This window comes from Vitis vinifera, chromosome 4, assembly GCF_030704535.1.
Source record: "Vitis vinifera cultivar Pinot Noir 40024 chromosome 4, ASM3070453v1".
Lineage (NCBI taxonomy): Eukaryota > Viridiplantae > Streptophyta > Magnoliopsida > Vitales > Vitaceae > Vitis > Vitis vinifera.
The window spans coordinates 1,775,740-1,796,023 of record NC_081808.1 but is presented as its reverse complement, the minus strand read 5'-3'; the positions used below and the strand labels follow the sequence as shown (position 1 = coordinate 1,796,023).

Below are 20,284 nucleotides of genomic sequence, written 5' to 3'. Positions count from 1 at the left end.
GTTTTTTAAAAAACACTATCTTACATACTTGAAATTTCACTGATTGTGCTTATTTCTTTTACTCCTACTATTAACTAATTTTCTTGTATCTCATTTTTATTGAAATGTTTTTTAATCATGACTTTTGAAGGGCATATGCAATTTTTAAAGAATATTTAGACTCGGATAAAAATATTAGACTATACATATTTTAATATCACTTATTTATTTTTTAAAACATACATTACCGATTGAAAGAAGTATATGATATCGTAATGAAGTAACAACATGATAATAACAAAGTATTGACAATTGAAATTGAAATGAATAAGAAAAGCAAAGTGAAAATGAATGAAAAAGAGTTGATAAATTAAAAATATATGGACGGAAGTTTAGATGACTATGAAGAATATTCGAATTAGCATTGTTTTTTTTCAATTAAATAGAACTTAATTTAACTTCAAACTAAATAATGCTTAAAAGCATTAACTATGAAGTGGTTTTGTTTTTTTAATGTTTTTATCTCTATTACATGTTAAATTATTTGTTTTTTTATATGTTAAAAATTTTAAAATTAATTCTTATTTGAAAAATATAATTTAACATATTTTTAAAAAATTTAAAATAATGAAAATTATTTTAGAAGTTGTTGAAGTTGAAGTTTCGGGAGAAGAGAAAAAGGTAAACTAATAGTAGAGGAAGGTGATAAAGACGTGAAGATTCATTATGATAATAAGGGGGTTGAGATTTTTTGATTGGTTTAAAAATTCTACTTTATTTATTAAAAAATAATCAAGTATTTTAATTTTTTATATTCAATGAAAAATATTTAAAAATAAATAATAAGTTAAATAAAAAACAAAAAACAAACATTTAAAATTTGAAAACAAATTATTAAAAAAACAAACATCCTTTAAATCTTGAAAAAAAAAATTAGTGAAAAGAACGAGATGATGCATCGATCCACAGGTCTCAACACGGGGTTGATCGGTAATTACATTAGGCTTAAGAGTGATTAGATTAAATACATCCTATAGATGATCTTGAGGGGCACGATAAGGAGGACTGGTGCGTGACAGTTGAGTGAGTTCACGGGAAAGCGAAACCATGTCCATGTGTGGCCGGCCCACACGGACCGTGTTCGCATCACAAACTCAGAAAGGTGGACCCAGTGGCACAATCGCAATTCCTCACTACGCCATGCCTGTTTTCGTAAATTCATAGGTTTAATATAAAAAAAAGAAAAAGGGAAAAAGAGAAAAATTCCCGTGCTGTACAGTACCTGTAAGTATGGGTACGACCCGCTTTTTCTTTTGAACCAAACAGAAAAAAAAGGAAAAGGAAAAAAAAGAAAAAAAGAAGGAAAGAAAGTGGAATTCACTTTCAGAGCCCGAAGTTCAAAAAAATTCACGGCCTTTGTCAGAGATCTTTCAAAATTCGCAAATTCTTGTTTCAATTTTTCCACTCCGAATCCTTCCAAAGTCCACGAAAAACAATTCCTTTTCTCAGTGCTTTTCATTTTTCGTTTCGTTTTTTCTCCGATTGATTCCGGCGAGATTCGAATTCGCATGTTTTTCCGTTCAGGGCGGAACGACGTCGTTTCGGTTCTGGGTTTGAAATCCGTGGACTCGGTTTTGAAAAACACTTTTGCTCCCGAATTTCTCGCTCCGTGATGTGGTTTCCTCCACTGTTGCATCGTTCGTTTTGCTTGGACTAGTTGAGGTACTTCATTACAGTTATGGGCGGCGGTGGCGGTGGAGCAGGGACAGTGGAGGTGATAAGTAGCAAAGGGTGTTCAAGGCTCTTGGTGGGGATTTCGTCTTCATTGCCGCCGATGAGAGGTCTCAAGACATTTGAGCCAATGTCTCCGGCTTCATCGTCTGTGGGTCGATCCAATGGCCCTTTTTCTGGGCTCGTGATATGCGTCACAGGTCTCTCCAAAGGTGGGAAAATCAGTAATGTTTTCTAATTGTTAGCTTTTGTTTTCAAGGTTTTAGTTTTGATCTTTCATGGAGTCGCTTTTGTTTTGTTTTTTTGTTTTCTGTTTTTTGTGTTTTTTTCGTATTTGCTTTTCTGCTTTTACTTGGCCTGCCAATAAAGAAGGCAATGGTGAGAATCTTCAGATACTTGAACAAAAGCTGTGAAAATGGATTTTCTTCTTCTTTCTTCTTCTTTTTTCATTATTACCATGAATAATTCCAAGCAAGTTCTTTTCTTTTCAGATGGGTGTTAATCATTATTACAGAAGCATGATAGTACTGCTTATTTGAATGCACCGATAACATGTGGACCCATTTGCTAACAATTTAATTTCATTTTCTACTGTTTTCCTTGGAGAGGCATGAGAAAAACTTTAATGGAGAAAAAGAATTCAAATAAGGTTGAGGGATCTTGGATCTTTAGGCGACAGTGTTAAAGGGATTGCTTCTTGTGTTCTACCTCGTTATTTTCTGTTATGCAGAATACTTACAAGTTTTCACTACATAGTCTGCTGGGTGCAGATGATTGTCGGTTTCCCCATCGAGCAATGGATGGATTGTTTTTGTCATTATTATTCAAGTACTGAATCATGTTTGTGTTTTTTGGTGAAACAGAAGCAAGGAAACAAGTGATGGACGCCGCCGAGCGATTAGGTGGCCAATACAGTCCTAATTTGCATCCTCAATGCACCCATCTGGTGGTCCAAATATCCTTTAACTTGATGTTGGAATTGCATTGATGTTGTCATGTTTGTGATAATTTAACATTTTAGATGGAAGATGCTCTTCCTTCTCCCTGTTTAGAACATGTGGATATTAGTTTGGAGGTCTGGTAAGACATTTAGATGATCATTTTTGGTTGGGGTAGTAACAGGAAAAGGCATCCTGAGTTGATTGTATCATCTAATTTGTTTGTTGGACTTGATGAATTCCCGGTCTAGTTCTGTGGATGCTTCTCATCATATCATCACCTAATATCATTCCATGGGCGTACCTCTTATAGGTTGTTTTCTATGATTTCATGTTGTGCTTTGAAACATTATCGTTTGGACTCTTTAACACTTTTTACAGCTTTGGTGGACGCAAGTTAGACCATGCTCTGAAGCATGGATCAAAAAATGGTCTTTTTGTTGTTACACTTGGATGGTTTGTAGATAGCGTTCGAAGGAACGGTAAGAGTTGACTACACTTTGTTTGGTACTGATTAGTTATGATAAATTTAGTTGCTTATGGGAAGTGGGTCTTTTCTTACATGGATTTGGTGCAACAACATTTTACACTGAGACTCAACTGCTTCCCTGTTTCAGTCAGATTGAGCGAATCCCTTTATTATGTTAAGAATGTGGGAGAAAATGGTGTACGCATGGATGAATTGAATCGCCTCATTGGTTTTTCTGGTGCTGAAAATTCTTGCCTTCCTGCTGGTATGTTTGAAAATGCCAAGCAATCTGTCATGACCGAGGACCCACATTTGTGGTTCTCTGGGAGAGAGTCTAAAAGAAGTGTGGACTCAACACTATCTGGTCACTCAATGTTCATTGATTCAGATATCTCAGCTGAGCTGCGGAATAAGGTAGAGAAATATCTGGTTATCCTCTGTAATTTTGGTTCACTGGAAACATGTTTCCTTATTTGTGTAAGTTTCACATGTTCATGGTAATGTTAAGGCTAGTGAGAGTTGGCTACTCCTTATTTGAGCTGAAATAGCATCCGTAATATCCAAATTGGTGCTTGGACAACCCTCTGAGACATTGTGGTTTACACATGTGTTAGGTTGTTGAGGCTGCTGCAAGAGGAGGTGCCATGCTTGTAGACCAATGGTTTGTTGGTTGCAATGCGAATTATGTTGTGTGTGAAGGGCCTTCTATACAAAGATATCTTGGGCATTCCAACAATCTTGTTACGGTAAGTGCTCCCACACTTTGTTTTTATTTCTTATTAGTGACCATTTTGTATTCTCTAGATCCATGAAGATCGGGTTTTGGCCAGTCAGGGCTGGCTGTATATATTTTGGATAGCCCGTAATGATGGCATGACGTGCCACATGAAAATCATTCATGCATGTAATTGAGCTTGTAGAGTGTATTTTCTTTTTTAAATTACCGTCACCATGGAATTCATTTGATGTACGGTGTGTCTCAGCCACTGTGGATTCTGAAAACGGCAAAGGAGAGATATGCACAAAGGCTTGTTCACATGTCTGCTGATTTGGCTAGGCAGGTTGGAATGGTGCTTGAAAATGTTCAAAACGGAATTGAATTGGAGGTATCATCTGATCTTTAGCTTTCTAACTGTCCTAACATTATTATAGAGGGACACTAGGCCTATGGCTATTAGCAAAATCTGTTTGAAACCTCACACTTCTGAAGGATCATAAGTTGATCAAATGAAGATGTAGACTATAAATGCTACTAGTTCTAGAAGTTCTTTCATGCATAAGTTAATGAAGCCAAACGTAAATCCATGATAATGGGGTTAACCTTTCTAATCTTACATTTCTATAATTGAGGACAGGACATATGAACTTCAAAATCAGGAAATAAAAACTCAAACTCTAATATCTTAATACTTGAAATCTTACTGTTCCAGGCCATCCATCATTATTAACCAGCTCCTGCTTCAAAAACTCCCTAACTTTGGTTGCAAGCCTGCTTCACTGCCTGTTGAAGGCTTCTAGCATTCTCTAAGCACTGCTTTTTTTGAAATTCTACTGGCCGCATTCTCTTCTCCCAGTTAATTCTTTTTATTTGGTAGATATAGATATCATTGATATTGATTTTATCCAGTTACTTATTTTTCAGGAAATGAACAGGGAAAATGGTCCTCAAGACACTCCCTGTCCTAGAAAGAAAGCAAGCCACGAAGAAAGGCAAGAGATTGTGAGTTTAGCGAAAGCAGGGGTTAGAAACCGCCGTGCTCGGTATATGCAGGTAACAATTTGCACCTCTTCCTTGTGTATGTATCTTCTTAATCTGGGTTGTTTGAATTGCAGGTAAAGATGTTTAGATTATTTCAAATTCAGAAACATCGTACAAATTACCCAGAAAATGCAATTTCCAAAGGCTCTTAGTCTTATGCATACATATGGATACATTAATGAATTGACTATTCATGTAGGTTTGAATTGTAGCAAATTTGTTCATGAATTCTGTTCTTACAGACATGTCAAACCCCAATTCGTCCAATAAACCCAAGCAGCCTTCTCGATTCAATCTGCTGGTCAATATCTGAGCCAACCTCAACTGCTTCTATTTACACAGAATCATCCAGTGTAGGAGATGTTAGCGAACACCAAACATCTGTGTTCTTTGATGCCAAAGGAGATGGCAAAGAGTCAGAAGCCTCTTTTGCAAACTTCTCCCGGCTACTTACAGAAAGGTTAGTGAACAATTCCCCTAAAAAACTGCACTTAATGGTCTTTGTCTTTGGCACTAAATAATGGAACTTCAAATTCATCATCTCCGTGGTCTGAATGAATTTTGCTCATTGTGTGGCTTCTTTCTGCAGCGAGAAAGCTGAGCTAATATTCAAAGGCCACTTCCTTACTATACTGCTCCCCGTCGACAGATTTGCTGAGATGGGTCCTTCTTCAAGAACGTTTTTCAGCAGTAAAGGTTTTACCTGTCTGCAGGTGTTGGACCATATCTATGCATTTTATCAGGTATGTACAATTGTTTTTTCCATCAAACCGAGCGGTCACATCAACTCATTGAGGTGTGTTTTGCTTCCTTGCAGGAGAACATGACGCTTCATGAAATAGAAGCTGCCATTCATACTGACTCGAGGCATGCTGACAGACTCCGATCAGTGTATTCGAGCAAGGAGACAGGGGAGAGAGGTTATGCAATTTTCAAACGCATCGATTTCTTAGGCAGTCGTAAGAGTTTTGAAATGTTGAAACGGGTGAGTGGTGACAACAATAGTAATGTATATGAACTGGTGATTAGAGCGTAAGATTCTGTAATTATCGAGAGATCCCAGTTGTGAAAGACACGAATATTGAGTCAATATTTCTAGGAAGATTGGAAAAGTTTCCTACTTTGTGTGTTTGTTATATAGCAGCTATACCTGTTGCTTTCAGTGTGTGTATAATCCTATAGCAAATGAATGAAAACTTGAAAATTGCACAGGCTTTCACTGACACAATGTGTACATACAGGGAAACTAAGATGGCTCCATCCTCATGTTGACATGATAAGCTTGTGACCATCCTACTTTAGTAGTCGGCTTATTCTTTTGATATTTTCATGTTTGTTCTAGTTAGAGAAGATTAAAGAATAGTTATGACTTATTAATCATGGATGATGAGCTTCCCCCGTCGTTGAAGCTCATGAAGCATGACAAGGGCTGCAGAGTCGAGTGAACTCTTCTTGTCTGCTCTATGATCACCCCGGCATTCCATGACACCGCAATTGGGTATATGCAAGGAGATGCTGGATATGAAACTGTTAAAGCCTTCCCTTCTTTCAGAGCCTTCACCAAATATAATCGGGAATCTGCATGAAGAAGGCCGTAGGGTTAAGCCAAAGTTCAAAAATAAATTTTAGATTGGTACCCTGTTGTTTTGTTTTGTTTTAATTTTTTTTTCATTTTCGGCTGTTAGAATCAAACCAAGAAGTTCGAAATATTAGACGTAAATAAGAAAGAGTGAATAAGGCTACAACTTGTTTGATTGAACGTACCTTGATCTTTGTTCTTTTGATTCAAAACTGGGCATTGGCCACTGTAGTCGTTTGCATAATTCATAAAGAGAGGAGCGGGGTCCTCCTTTCTTCATGTTTATTGATTTAATGACTGCAAAAACAAAGTCGTAATTCCTCGACCATCAATGAAGCATAGAAGTTAAGAGGATATTTATTATACATGAAACTATCGAGCAGATAAAAAACAAAATAATAATAATAAAACAATCAGGACGAGAAAAGGAAAGTGAGAAAGAAAAGAAAAAGTTCCACAGTTCAAACACTTGTACATACACAAACTAAAATGCCAAGAACTCCTGTCTGCTAGCTTAAATTTTAAATATCATGCTCTAGCTACTTGTGTCCTCTTGTTATCAAAATGAGAACAAGAATCAGTTGGATGGTGCTAACCTGGGGTGTCGAGCTTCGGTTTGCAAGCATTCTCGAGACAGTTGTTGGCAATGGAAGTTCTTGTACACAACTGCATTCCTGTTGTCTTCTGTTTTTTGTGGAATTTTATCAACTCTGAAGAATCTTCATTATTGGATTGTCCACATGCATCACCACCCATGTTCAGGGACGATGAAACACCAACCAAGTCTGCACCCTGTTTTCTCCTCTTGGAATTACTCCGGGAGTATGAAATTCCTCTTTTCTGTTTCATTACAAGTATCTTAGCATTAGTATGTATGACAACTGAAAAGTTCATAAGAAGCAACCATATGCATCATGCCTAAATCCACAAACACTTGTTTCTGTATGTAACAGGAGCAACCAAAGAATGGAAGACAAGTTATGACACTCTCCTTACAATAAATTTTCCCTAATAGAATTCACTTTGCTTTGGCTAGTCTCCGCAAATCTATGTGAGCTATTCCCTTACAAAAAGATGCAACAAAAGTCACCTTTTCCATATGAATGAGCTATTCCCTAACAAGAAAAACATTCTCCGAGAAAAGGGAAAACAAAGAAGATATCACAAATTATGTTTTGGGTTTATTATGGAGAATACTAAGGGAAATAAAACATAATAAAACATTATTTGAAACCTGGTATATTCTCGAATTTGGTCATTCTCCATATAAATTATCAATCTTAAATTTATGCTCAGTTTCTTTGACTTTTTTAAAAAATATATATATTTTCGCTCCCTCGAGCTCCCTGATTCAAATGGAGCTAGAGTGATCTAAATAAATTATCGACTAGTTTGGAAAAAAGAGTTTGAACCTAAAAACCATACTGCTACTGTGCCTCAATTTTACTTGAACTCTCAGATCCTAATTGGAGATAAAATCATCATCCCCATTGCTATTACTATACATGAGATTTTCATTTCATAAGGCTCCTTGAGAGCTACAAATAAAGCTATGGATCAGGTGAGGTTTATTTTCATTTATCTTGATATGCGACATATCAATTTTAGGATCTGAGTCTTAAATTATTCATTGATCTCACCTTCCGGAAAAGATAAACAAAACAATAGAAAGCAGGCATTAGAGGAGAGCACCAACAAACCTCCAGGTTTTTCAACAATTGAGCAGCAGCTTGACCTTTTGCAGCCTTTTTGTTCCGGCCACATCCCTCACCAACCAATAGGACATCAATCATCTGTAATCTAAGCTCCGCATGCACCAGTTCTCCCTTATTCGTACATTTTTCTTTTATAAAATAGCCGAGAGAATCACATAATTCATTCAGTTCACGCAGTGGAGGCAGCTCAAGTTTATCAGGGGTTACTATTGGAGATAAAAGTGGTTTAAAGATTCTCCACACTTCATTGAGATTAAGCTTGGTATCAATTAGTATTGCTCCTGCTATACTCTCCACCAAGTCTCCAAGAGCCTGCAGCAATAAAAGAAATGATTGATGGAAACCACATCTCATCTGAAACAAATGGCTGATCACTAACAACACAGGGTGGAAAACCATGGAGAAGGGGCAGAGAATTAACTTGAGCATTTAAAGAGTTTGCATGGTTACTGATCCTGTTTCCTAAGAATCAACTTAGAATAGAAAGAACGCAAATGGCAAATGGTCCAGCTTTGTGGAGAGATACATCAAGTAAGAACTTACTTTAGGACCTTTTGTGCTCTGGAGTGGATTGGGGACATCATCAGAACCAGAAAGATACTTCGCATACTCTTTTATTTGACCTAAAAGTAAACCAGAGCAATGTTGAAGATGCTGCTGAAGGTTCCGTCTTACAGCAACTTGGGCAAAACTTTCATTATTAACAGAAGCTGATCGCAGGTCAGTCAACTCCCCTGGATCAATATCTCTGTGGCTCTGATAGAGATGCCATGTAATAAGCACATCCAGCACAGAGTCGCCAAGAAATTCAAGCCGCTGTTGGAATTCAAAAAGTAAAAAAAAAAAGAAAAAAGAAAGAAATAAGTCATGTGGAACTCCTGTCCATGGAATGTATTTACCCAAAAAAAAAAGTGTCAAATAATCTTGATGTTTAAATAGATGTCTAAAAGACAATATGCTTCTAATATTCACGGAAAAAATAAATATCTAGCATATTCCAACACAGGAAATGTTTTCTTTCCTTGATGGTGAAAAACTTTCTGAAACATTATAGCATAGCAGGACATCAACCTTTAGTTTTGTAGTTAAAACAGTATTTCCTAGCTCAAGTTCCATAAGAAAGAGCAAAAATAAACCAAAAATAAAAAGAGAGGAGAATACTAAAAAAAAAAAAAAAAAACTTCAATGAATCTCCGTTGGTACCTGGTAGCAGTAGCCAACTCCAAGTTCTTGCTCAGTTGCATGTGTTATAGCCTCCAGTAACAGACCCTTGACAGAGAATTCATACCCAATCTTAGACTCTAGGATTTCAATCTCATTAGCTTTAGGAATGTAAGTTCGGAGAGATGCAGTGGCAATGGCTTCATCTACCAATGAGGGCTCAAGTTCAACATCAATACCAAACCATTTCATCAAATGAAGAGCAGCATTTAATCCACCACCAACATAGTATGCTCCTATAAGGGCTTCAACACAATCGGCTATCGTTTTTGAGCCCATCCATCTATGACCCCTATCACAGGATTTTCCAACCACAATTTTTGTGTCTTCAGTTTGAAATTTTCCGTCTAAAGGCACCTCCAATGCATCCACCCCACATGAACAAGGAACAGGGCGTATAGAACGCTGTCCTGGAGCAACCCAACGACGAGGATCAAATGCACCATCTCTTATATAGCCCTGTCAACAAGAATAAAAAAAAATGCAAAGCATAGTAAACTATTAAAGCATTTAAAGGGAACATGTAACAAGGTTTATACTAGATCAGTAGAAAAATGCTGAAACTAAAACAGGATACAGAATTACATACATCATAGTTGTTCAATTCATGAGTGCTACCCATTCCAAATCCCCACTTCCCCCCTCCTCTTTGTTCGTCTCTCTCTCTTTCATACACACAAGATTCTTATAATGTGAACAATCATGTGATCCTTTTTATTTTTATTTTTTTATTTTTTATTTTTTATTTTTTTATCTATAAATAATTAACTTTGGTTTATAGCAAGTTCTTTATATATATATTTTTTCATTTTTGATCTCCATTTGGCTTCTTTTATTTATAATAAGGACCAAACTTTCCTTCTATTGAAGCTCCAAATGATGATGTAATATTCAAAGCAGAAGTATGAAAGAAAAGGAACTCAAATCTTCAAAGACAACGGATTATAATATAATTCTAGTACTACATTATTAAAGAGGGGATCACAGGACTGTTAAGATTCATACTGTTAGGTATTTGGTGAAGGTAATGATAGATATATCATGAAAATTATATACATCTAATGCAGTGATCAGTTCAACTGGTGTACACAACAGATAGCAGATAAAAGACCAATACCTGTAAACTGCGATCAGTCCCCAATTTATGAAGGGTTGAGTTACAAACAACCCATGAGCGTCTAGCAGATAATTGCCCTTCATGTTTCTTGGGATATTTGAGAAAGAGGTGGCAGCTCACAGCATACTTCAACACTGAATCCCCAAGCAATTCTAAACGCTCCATAGAAAAACTTTCAGAGCATCGAAGAGTTGTAATTGCTTCCAGAATCTAAATCATGAGAGAAGTTTGATTTAGATCTAGAATAAAGCTGAGTGTTAAAAAATAGCCAAAACCCAGGGATATTAGCTGAACAAAAATAACAAACCAATGAGCTTGAGATCTGAGAGCCAGTAGTAAAAGCAATCTCTTCTCTAAGCTGGCTAGCTAACATCAAGGACTCCAGACGGTGGATCAATGATGGGAGTAAGTAAGATGATTTTAAGACAGTTATTGGTACTTCAATACTGACTAAAAGCTCAGGTGGCATATGAACATGAGTTTGAGCCTTCTCGTTGAGCATTTTCTGGCCAGTTTGCAATGCCTCACCACCTGAGGAATCACCTGAAAAATTAAAATTAACCTATAATGAATTAAATAATATAGTGTTATTGTATCTCTGAACCAAATTTAGCAACCATATTGGAGTGACCTGAAATAGAAAACCCTTCAGTCATTGTATACTAATATGGACTTTCACATGGTGATATGTCTGATTGATTTGCTTGCATAGACAGAAAACAGAGAAGAAAATAGATTGCATGTCAGGACAATTATGAAGTGATGCCTTTCAGAACGTATGGGTCTTTCATAAGTTACATGCATATTGTTAATCTCATTGGATAATGATTACAATATTTTTTTTAAAAAAAAAAAAAATTGAAGATGAGGAAATTAGCAGTAAAGTGCAGTAAAGCAGGGTTCCTTGGTGACCCCACCAAGGGAATGTAAATCATTAGGTGTTTTTTTTTTTTTTTTTAATAAGTTTAAATCAGTAGGCGTTATATACCCACTAATACATTTTCAATGCCAGTTCCTCCATAACTTTATGAGATCCACTTTTAACAATGCCCATAAGGCTGCAAAGACCCTAAAGAGCAACCATCATATTTATTATTTTATTATTAGTAAGATCCCCCCTAGATTGAACACCCTTCTTCAATTTAGAAAAAGGGGCTGAATTTGGAAAGCAAGAAATGTAAAAGAGACGTGAATAAATAAATACAAATGATAATACTATCAAAAAAATCCATACATAATGTTATGTAATCTTTCCAAATAGTGTGGCAAATAAGTATAAATAATAGCACAATCACATACAATTCATATCATCCGTTTAAACATTAACCAACAATAAAGTCACCCTTCATCGTCAATACAAGGAAGGATTTGGGGCACCAGAGTGATTAACCTATTTCATATTATGCAATCAATCATGGTCTGAAGTCATCCCAGGATATTGGTTAAAAGAAGAGGAAATTTCTTAGACCAGTTGGGGGGTAGGAAGGAGGGAGGATTTCATGCAATCTAGCACACTCTAATTCCAATTGTCTCTTAGTGGATATTATATCTATACAAAATTCCAATTGTTGATCATTGACCATATAGAGGGGAAGATATTCCAAACTAGCATTGCATATCTAAAAGAAAGGAGGAGCATTAATCATTGTTTGCTTTGTTGCACAGTGACAAGGAAAATTTTCTCTATCTTGTTCTTTTTGCTAGATCTTGGGTGGTTGCTAAGACTGTCCATGGGTTTTGAATTATGTAACAAAAATGATATGGAAAGTTTGTGATGAATGCACACAAGCTAAGGAAGCCTAGTCTTCTTCTCTTGAATTGGACCCTTTGGAAGGAAAGAAATAGAAGGAGCTTTTGAGGAATTGAATTGGTTGTTACCATTTGTAGGGAAACATTCTTGACTTTGTTTTACAGGTTTCTATCTTTATCTTCCTGACTTCTTTGTTTAAGTGGCATTGTTTCCCGTTGGTTTAGTACAATGCCATTCATGGATTTATAAGATGAGCTTAACGTTGTAGGAGTTTTCTCTGCTGCTTTTCCCCTTTCTGATTTATTTGCTTGTTTTTGGGCCACTCTTCATGTATGCTTTGCAAATATCCAGGTTGCAACCCCCATTTTCTAGGCACTAGAAGTGGATAATTTTGTGGGTTATAACTATAAATAAAATAATACCAACCATAGGCAAAAACCATCTGTTAGCACCATCACACTGGTTACTCATAAAATAAGGTATTGTCATGTCATAGATGTGAGAGGAAAGGCTAAGACGGGTGGTGTGATATCCCACATCGGATAGGGGAGAAAGTTCTTAAGACTATATAAATATGGGCTTCTTCTAAGCCATGTAGACATATTTTAAAGCCGTGAGGGCCCCTTTGGGCCCAAAGCGGATAATATCTACATGGTTGGATGCGGGTTATTACAAATTGTATCAGAGTCAATCCCCGACCCCAATGTAGAGGTTTGTTTGACTCCTTAAGGGGTGTTTATATGTTTGTTTGGCCCTATGAGGGGTATCTGTCTATTTGGTCTTGTAATCCCATGGAACACAATGAGAACGTTGTGTTTGTATGGGGGTGATTGTGATATCCTACATTGGATAAGAGGAGAAAGTTCTTGGGGCTATATAAATAAGTATGGGTTTCCTCTTAATCATGTAGAAGCGTTTTAAAGTTGTGAGGGCCCCTTTGGACTTAAAACGGACAATATCTATACAAATGGGTGTGGGTCATTATAGGCGGGTCTCAAAGTTGCAATATTGCATATTGAAAAACTTAGGAATAAAAGTAAGTCTATCCAAAAAAAAAATGCTAAAATAATAGAGTAAAGAATTTGAAGGTTCAAACATCTAAAAGAAACAATAATTATTAGGCTGGTGACAGCAGGTGACTTTCTGCAGATTGTGTGCATGTGCGCATGGGCAGGCCTAAAAATTGTGAACATGGTAAGAGCATGATACCAATAAAAAAAAAATATATGGTGAAAGCATGCTTCTCAGCAACTGGATAGACGGCTTATCCAACTAAAATGGCGTAACAGAATTGATGTTGTTGCCCCAGCTAGTTACATGCTAACAATGATCATTTCAGATGTCTCTATCCTAAAAGCACTCCCCTTAATTACCACTTAACCATATATTCAGTAATTTATTGTTCTTAAATTTACAGCTCCATCTTTCTTAAACCATGTTCAATTCTTCTTTTCATTAGGATGTTCATATTCGGCCATCTGTTTGCATACATATTTCTTGCCTGAATATCGATATTGAGAAGGTTCAGAAGAGAACCATAGATATGGTAGATTCTTGTACATTAACAAATGATGGCCAAAACATCTTTTCCTAATCCAAACACATCTAGATCTAAGCAAAAAAAGGTAAAGCAAAGGTGAACCTAGAAGCACTGCTAGGAGCAAGATATAAGCTGTATACATAACATAAAACAGAAACATATCATCAAAGGAACAAAGATTTCAAAAGGGGCAAAAAAAATAAAATCCTTACTATAGATCATGGGCATAACATTAAGGCAAAGAAACAAACCTTCATCGTTAAAGTTTACAAGAAGATTATGTGCATTATGACTTTGCTTTAACAGCAACAGAGGCTGTCCCGGATACATTAGTACAATCCCATACCTGATCATGGCCACTGTTATATAAATGAAATTCTAAATACTAAAGCAGAAGGGATAAGTCAGTATCACAATTTACTCACTTGTTATTGAAGTACTCAGCAAAGGTTGTATAATTAGAAGAGTTAACATCAGCACTTCCATCAAAAGGACTCTCAGCAGATGTGTCAATCACTACATCTAGAATGGAGTAAATTCTTCCTGTATGAATAGCCAAAACCACCATATTTTTAAGGTTGTTCACGTGAACTGAATTATTAGCTAAGTGGACAGTACTGATGCTTTTGCATTCTGTCTCAACTAAGCCAGTGCTACAGGGTGATGGATTTCCAGTATCATCATTCATATTTCCAGTACTTAACTGAGAACGTTTTTCTAAAAATTCTACAACAGAAGCACAAGAGTTGATTCCTGGCCAATTTATTCTCCAAGATTCATCACTTGGAATGTTTGATGACTCAATTGGTAACAGCAAATACATGTTTGATGAGCTCCATAATGATTTTTGTTGTGTGTTAAGTAAAAATTCTCTTCGCACTCCAGATGATTTTGATCCAATAAACAATCTCCCAAACAGACTGTTAAAGAACAATTCGTGGAAGCGCATTGCTTTCATCACCTGTCAGAAAATAGTAAATAATAGCATGATATTAAGTAATTTCTACACAATAAAACAGAACTCAAATTACAATTATATAGTTGTACCTGTTCTGCATCTAGAGACACTTGACCGCATGAAGAAACAGATGTTCTGACAAACTTGGAGATCAAGTAGAGTTCCATTTCAATATTTCCCACATCATCATCCAGTTTTGATTCAATCAAAAGAACAAATCCCGAATACAGCTCATTAACAATATTGCAGGAGAAATCTATTTTATAGGCCTGGAAAATGGCCCCATCAATTTTATCTCCCCAAGTTCCAGATAATGCACAAGTTTGAGTTGTCCCATGTAATTCTTTCCTTTTTGTTGTTCCTTCAAACACAACAAGAAACATACTGTTCCTCAAATAGAGACAAAATGAAGAACATAAACAATGATAGGTATGTAAAAATCCAGCACAAGAAATACAGAATGCTCCAACATCTACAAACTGCATGAAAACAAATACATACATGTTCAAAACCCAATCACCCAGCCCAATCTCACACAAAATATAAAAATGGTTGAAGATGCAATAACTGAAATATTACCAACTGTCTATGCAAACTTCGCAGTGGAATCAGAAACAGAACAATAGTTTTCTTATGCTTTAACAAGTATTAATGCTACATAATTGACCAAGGAGGAGCATCCTCTTATGGAGAATAAAGCATCTTCACTCTATTGCATGTCAGCACAAGGAAACATTAAGAAATGTTTTTTATGTGATCTCCTTTTGCAATAACTTTACTAGTTAACCTAAAGTTAGCTTGTGAGCACTAAGCAAAATCCCCTTAAGGAATATTTGCATCGTCAATGACTTGTATCCTGTCTTGAGTAAAGTTCAATTAGCAGTTCATATGATTCCTTGATATTATTACCCATACCATGGGTCACAAAGTTGTAAAACAAAGCAAGCCTTTCTTTATGCACCATACAAACACCAAATCCTAAAAGGAATTACATTATCTTTGAAAAGTTGTCACCCATGAAATAATTAGACCATAATCATAATAAAATATACTGTTCTTCCCAATGCCCTTCAGTCACAAAAAAACACCAAACTCTGTTCTTTTATGATTGTGAGACCAAAGAGATTTTAAGACACCAAAAATCCACAGACAAATTATTGTCAATTCATTCATACATGGACCTACGCATACCTGCACCTGCAGCTGATCCTTTGCTTTTTACAATGATATCATTTTCTGAAGGCTCTTCAACATAAGGGAGAAGATGATCATCGAGAGCCCCCATTTGATGAAGCTTCTTACATGCTTCCAAGCATACTAGCTGTTTTGATAAATGAGAATTCTTGTTCCCAGGACCAATAATTGTTTGAAAAGCCGCATTAGGAGGTAATGTTAATTTACACTCATACATCCCTTCCAAATATGTGAAATGAAAAAATGGCTTAGGAGTGAAGTACCTAACAAAAATACATTCAATTAGAACCTGATGTAAGATAAATTACTCAAATACACAATCGCTTAGATACAAAAGGGTTGGCAAAGTATCTAAAGACCATTATTGACAAATGAAATATGTCCATACTTATCTCCTGGAAGCTTTTCACAATATCGATGAATAAGACTGACACTAGAATCTGCAGTGACAGATGCACCAGTCGAATCCACAAAATATGAATCCATTTCCTCAATAGTGTATGCTTTCAAGGTGTACCCATCAGGGTCTCTATTTGTAGCAGTATCCGTCATGGAATACTCACTCCTGATGATATCAAACAATTGATCCCTTTGCTCTGTGTTTCCCCTGCAGCATATCATATATCTACAATTAGAACTTGCATTAAAGTACACACCAGTGAAAAATAATAGACATAAAAAATGTGCATGAAAAGAAACCTTTGGCTTTGATTAAATTGAGTTCAGTGCATATGCAGCATGGTATTTGTGTATAAAAATAAGTTGATAAACAATACTAAATGAATTTGAATAAGAGAAAAAAGCTGTCACCTCTCAAGCATGATGATAAATTGGGAATCACTTTGCCGAGCTCGTCCTCGTGATTGGACATAACTACGAACAGTCTTCGGTAGGTCAAAACGAATAACACAGGAGCAGTTTGGCACATGAATTCCCTCCTCAACCACATCAGTTGCAAATAATAGGTTAACCTGCATACAGTGTAATACTCATCAATTGATGGGAGTTTAAATGCTAAAACCTCTTGCAAATCAATTCCTAAGGAGTCAGATACCTTCCCAGAGCGAAATGATTCCAAGGTTTCCCTTTGCGCCTTTGGTGCAAGTGCATCGACCGATGAATTACTCCCAGTTAAATATGAAACCGTGAAATGTGATAAGTATATAATTTTCTTAATGAATCTTTCGATTACTTTAGCTGTTATGATTCTCTCTACAAAAATGAGGCACAATACTTTCCTAGCTACTCTGCAAGCATAAAAAATATAGTAAATTAACAAATTTATGACGGTCACAGATCAATAAGCCAGTGAAGAAGTTCTATTACCCAAAGGATTGGAAAAGTTGAAGGAGTTCATGTAATTTGGGAGTTATATAACCCTTATCTACTGCCTTTAGAATGTCAGATTCAGAATTCAAATAATTTCCATCACCTGAGGAGATAACACAGAGTTGACATCAGTCAGGGGATAACAGTAATGTAGCACCAAATAACACAAGTTGACTCATGGAAATATTAGCATGATAAAAAGAAATGTGGCTGTAGAAAGTGCATCAGACATAAAAATAAAGATTAAAAAAAAAAAAGATGGGTAAAGAAATAACTTATTAAAAATAGCTGCACATTTCTTTTGGGGGGAAAACCACCCCCCACCCAACTCTAATTAAAATAAAACGATTTTACTGAAAAGTTCTCATTCTTATCAGCTTCCCAGACCAGCCTATCCTCTTCCTCACTAGGCCTCCGCATCTTGTAAAGCCACCTAAGCAAGGTCTCAAACACTATCCAATTCCTAATATTGAAAATGTACTGAGAAGCAAGAGTTCCAAAACTCTCATTCACCACCACCTCCAAAACATCAGCTACCCATGCTTCTTTATCAATCACAAAAGAGAAACGAGGGGGAAAAGAGTTTTTCAAAGGCATATCCCCACACCAAGCAAAATTTGATTTGCCTCCCATTGCAATTCAAATTCATAGGCAACTACAAATCTGGTTCAGTTGCCAACTGCAAATCTGGTTCAGTTGCCAACTGCAAATCTGGTTTGGCCTTAAAAGCACTCCAACCTCTTCTCATTGTCTTCCACAACCAACTTCAAATCTGGTTGACCTTACCCTAAGGAATTAATACGCGTTTTTTCCAAATTGAACCTTCAGACCTCAAGAAGCCTCAAACTAGAGAAGAATCCAACTTAAATAAGTGAACATCTTGGGTGGCATGATTTGTTTGTGGGCAAGAAGTGAGTAAAGGTTCGGAGAGCAGCCCCCTTGTGCCTTTTTTGGATGGTTTGGAAGGAAAGAAATAGGATTAAGGATAAACCTATATACATAGGTACTGAAATATTATATCAAATGATTAATGATGGCTCAAATCTGTATTTTTTGATATGAAAAATGAAATAATTGTTGTAAATCGATTGCTTTTGAAAATGAGGATCTTTCGATCCAAATGATGAAATATTCTTTTGTTTGTAATTTGTGGTCTTGGTCTAAGTTGTGTATAAGGGTCTGATTCTTTAATTAACTTTTTTGAGTGGTTGGGGTATAGATGAGGGCGGGTGAGTTTTTTGTATCCCTGTTCCTTTTGTTTTTTTGCCTATAGGCACCTGATGTTGTATGCTTTGGGTTAGCCGTTGGGTGCCCTGTTTGTATTAATATACATTTTTCTGTGTCTTTGCCTATCAAAAAATAAAATAAAATAAGTGAACATCTGCACAGGACTGCAAAAATGAGTGTGCCATCACCAAAACGAAGGTGAGAAACTTCCACTACTGCTCCTTCCCAACCTCCTCTCTTGAAACCCATAACACATGTCCTCCCCTACCTTTCTAAGAAAACAATAAGGGCCTCCATCACCACAAAAAATAAATTAGGGGGAAGAGGATCCCCCCTCTCAAAACCCTTGTGCTCAAGGAAGAAGGTTTTCCATTCACCAAAAAAGAAACCCTGCTGTTCAGATACCAATGAATCCAATTCATCCACTGCTGCCAAACTCATTTTATGAAGCACTGCCAAGAGAGAACTCCAATTTACATAGTCATAGGCCTTTTCAATGTCTCACTTACAAAGGCCCCCTCTAGCACTCCTTAGTCCTTAACCATGAGTTAATGTTTCATTTCATAATAAGAGCAACATCCAAGAGTTGTTCGCCTTGCACAAAAGCATTCTAAAACCATTTTCCCAACTACTTTTTTCAATTTGCCATCCAAAACCTTAGCTATACGTTTATACATGCTCCAACAAGGTTAATAGACCTAAACCCCCTCAAATCCTACACTCCTACTTTTTTTGGAACCAAGACTAGAAAAGTGGTATTAGATAGTCCTTCGAGTCTTTGAGTAGCGGGGCTTCAAGTGGATTGGAGGGCATGAGACAATCAAACCATCCCCAGAGTATTTCTGGACTATCTTTATCTCCAAATTACACAACTATAGTCAAGTGGATTGGACTATCTTTAGTCATCACAAAAGAAACAGTGTCTAGAAAGATTACCTAAAACCTTTTCCAAGACATGCAAAGGTTTAATAAAAAATAGGTTTACCACCTGCTTTACTTGACTTCAAAGGAATTGGATGATAAGTCTGAAATACAAGATTATTAATTACCTCCAAAGGATAGAAAAGAAATATCGCTAACTGTTAAGCTACCAACTTTCTTAAAAGTTTAAGTTGTTGGGATATGTGTTGGACCATGCACGGCTACCAACTTTCCTAAAAGCTTAAGCTATTAGCATATGGGCCCACAATGTTATCAAGCTAATACACTCCCCCTCACATGCAGGTTGAGCGGCCCCATGCCCAAACATGGAGAGAAATCAGCAGCAGTAATGAATTATGGATAAATAGATGAGGGAATAAATAATAGATGAGATTCAAACTCAAAATCTCTGATTAATCAGAGTTTAATAAAGTTTAAAATGTTAAGATATGAGCCAACAATGTAGACTCAAGCTAACACTAACTATAAAAAGAATGCAACAATTACTGAAGGAGAAAATAGAAAGCAACGAAAAGTGGCAACACTAGAGCACCAAAAAAGGGCACAATTATCAACACCTCAGGTACCTTAACAGAGAAACAGTAGTAATTTGTTGCAAATTACAGCATAACAATCGTGAAGATAGAGTAAATGATATAATGGAAAAAAGATAGAAAGACACCAGACAGCATACCATGTGGCAGATATCCCCCAATGATGCCCAAAACCTCCTGAAGAAAACATTTACACTGGGAAGAACTTTGTCTATAAAATTCAAATTCCTCTTGAGCATTTGAAACATTCTCTATACAGACTTTAACAGCCTACAAAATAAATAAAACATTACATAGAACTGT

General features: G+C 36.3%; 2 protein-coding genes across 3 annotated transcripts in view; one reads left to right on the top strand and one right to left on the bottom strand.

The window, feature by feature from the left end:
* The first annotated feature begins 1,258 nt into the window (after window positions 1–1,258).
* Window positions 1,259–6,182, top strand: LOC100262753 (uncharacterized). Its single transcript, XM_059736156.1, has 10 exons — window positions 1,259–1,922; window positions 2,574–2,666; window positions 3,029–3,130; window positions 3,266–3,531; window positions 3,732–3,863; window positions 4,101–4,223; window positions 4,760–4,888; window positions 5,119–5,336; window positions 5,466–5,619; window positions 5,694–6,182. The coding sequence occupies exons 1-10, from the start codon at window positions 1,718–1,720 to the stop codon at window positions 5,910–5,912; spliced, it is 1,641 nt and encodes a 546-aa protein (XP_059592139.1). The 5' UTR covers window positions 1,259–1,717; the 3' UTR covers window positions 5,913–6,182.
* Window positions 6,067–20,284, bottom strand: part of LOC100254311 (endoribonuclease Dicer homolog 3a) — a 28,622-nt gene continuing 14,404 nt past the window's right edge. The window contains exons 9-25 of one of the 2 annotated variants that reach the window (XM_010650099.3): window positions 20,122–20,251; window positions 17,277–17,382; window positions 17,005–17,197; window positions 16,761–16,921; window positions 16,339–16,557; window positions 15,948–16,213; window positions 14,846–15,117; window positions 14,224–14,759; window positions 14,050–14,144; window positions 10,816–11,039; window positions 10,509–10,718; window positions 9,374–9,850; window positions 8,714–8,986; window positions 8,156–8,482; window positions 7,052–7,295; window positions 6,641–6,752; window positions 6,067–6,454 (exon numbers count right to left, since the gene is read on the bottom strand). In XM_010650099.3, the coding sequence (XP_010648401.1) occupies window positions 6,250–6,454; window positions 6,641–6,752; window positions 7,052–7,295; window positions 8,156–8,482; window positions 8,714–8,986; window positions 9,374–9,850; window positions 10,509–10,718; window positions 10,816–11,039; window positions 14,050–14,144; window positions 14,224–14,759; window positions 14,846–15,117; window positions 15,948–16,213; window positions 16,339–16,557; window positions 16,761–16,921; window positions 17,005–17,197; window positions 17,277–17,382; window positions 20,122–20,251 (4,050 nt within the window). In that variant the 3' untranslated portion in view covers window positions 6,067–6,249. Of the gene's footprint in view, window positions 6,455–6,640; window positions 6,753–7,051; window positions 7,296–8,155; window positions 8,483–8,713; window positions 8,987–9,373; window positions 9,851–10,508; window positions 10,719–10,815; window positions 11,052–14,049; window positions 14,145–14,223; window positions 14,760–14,845; window positions 15,118–15,947; window positions 16,214–16,338; window positions 16,558–16,760; window positions 16,922–17,004; window positions 17,198–17,276; window positions 17,383–20,121; window positions 20,252–20,284 lie in introns of both variants that reach the window. The other variant, XM_010650098.3, reaches the window with a different exon arrangement.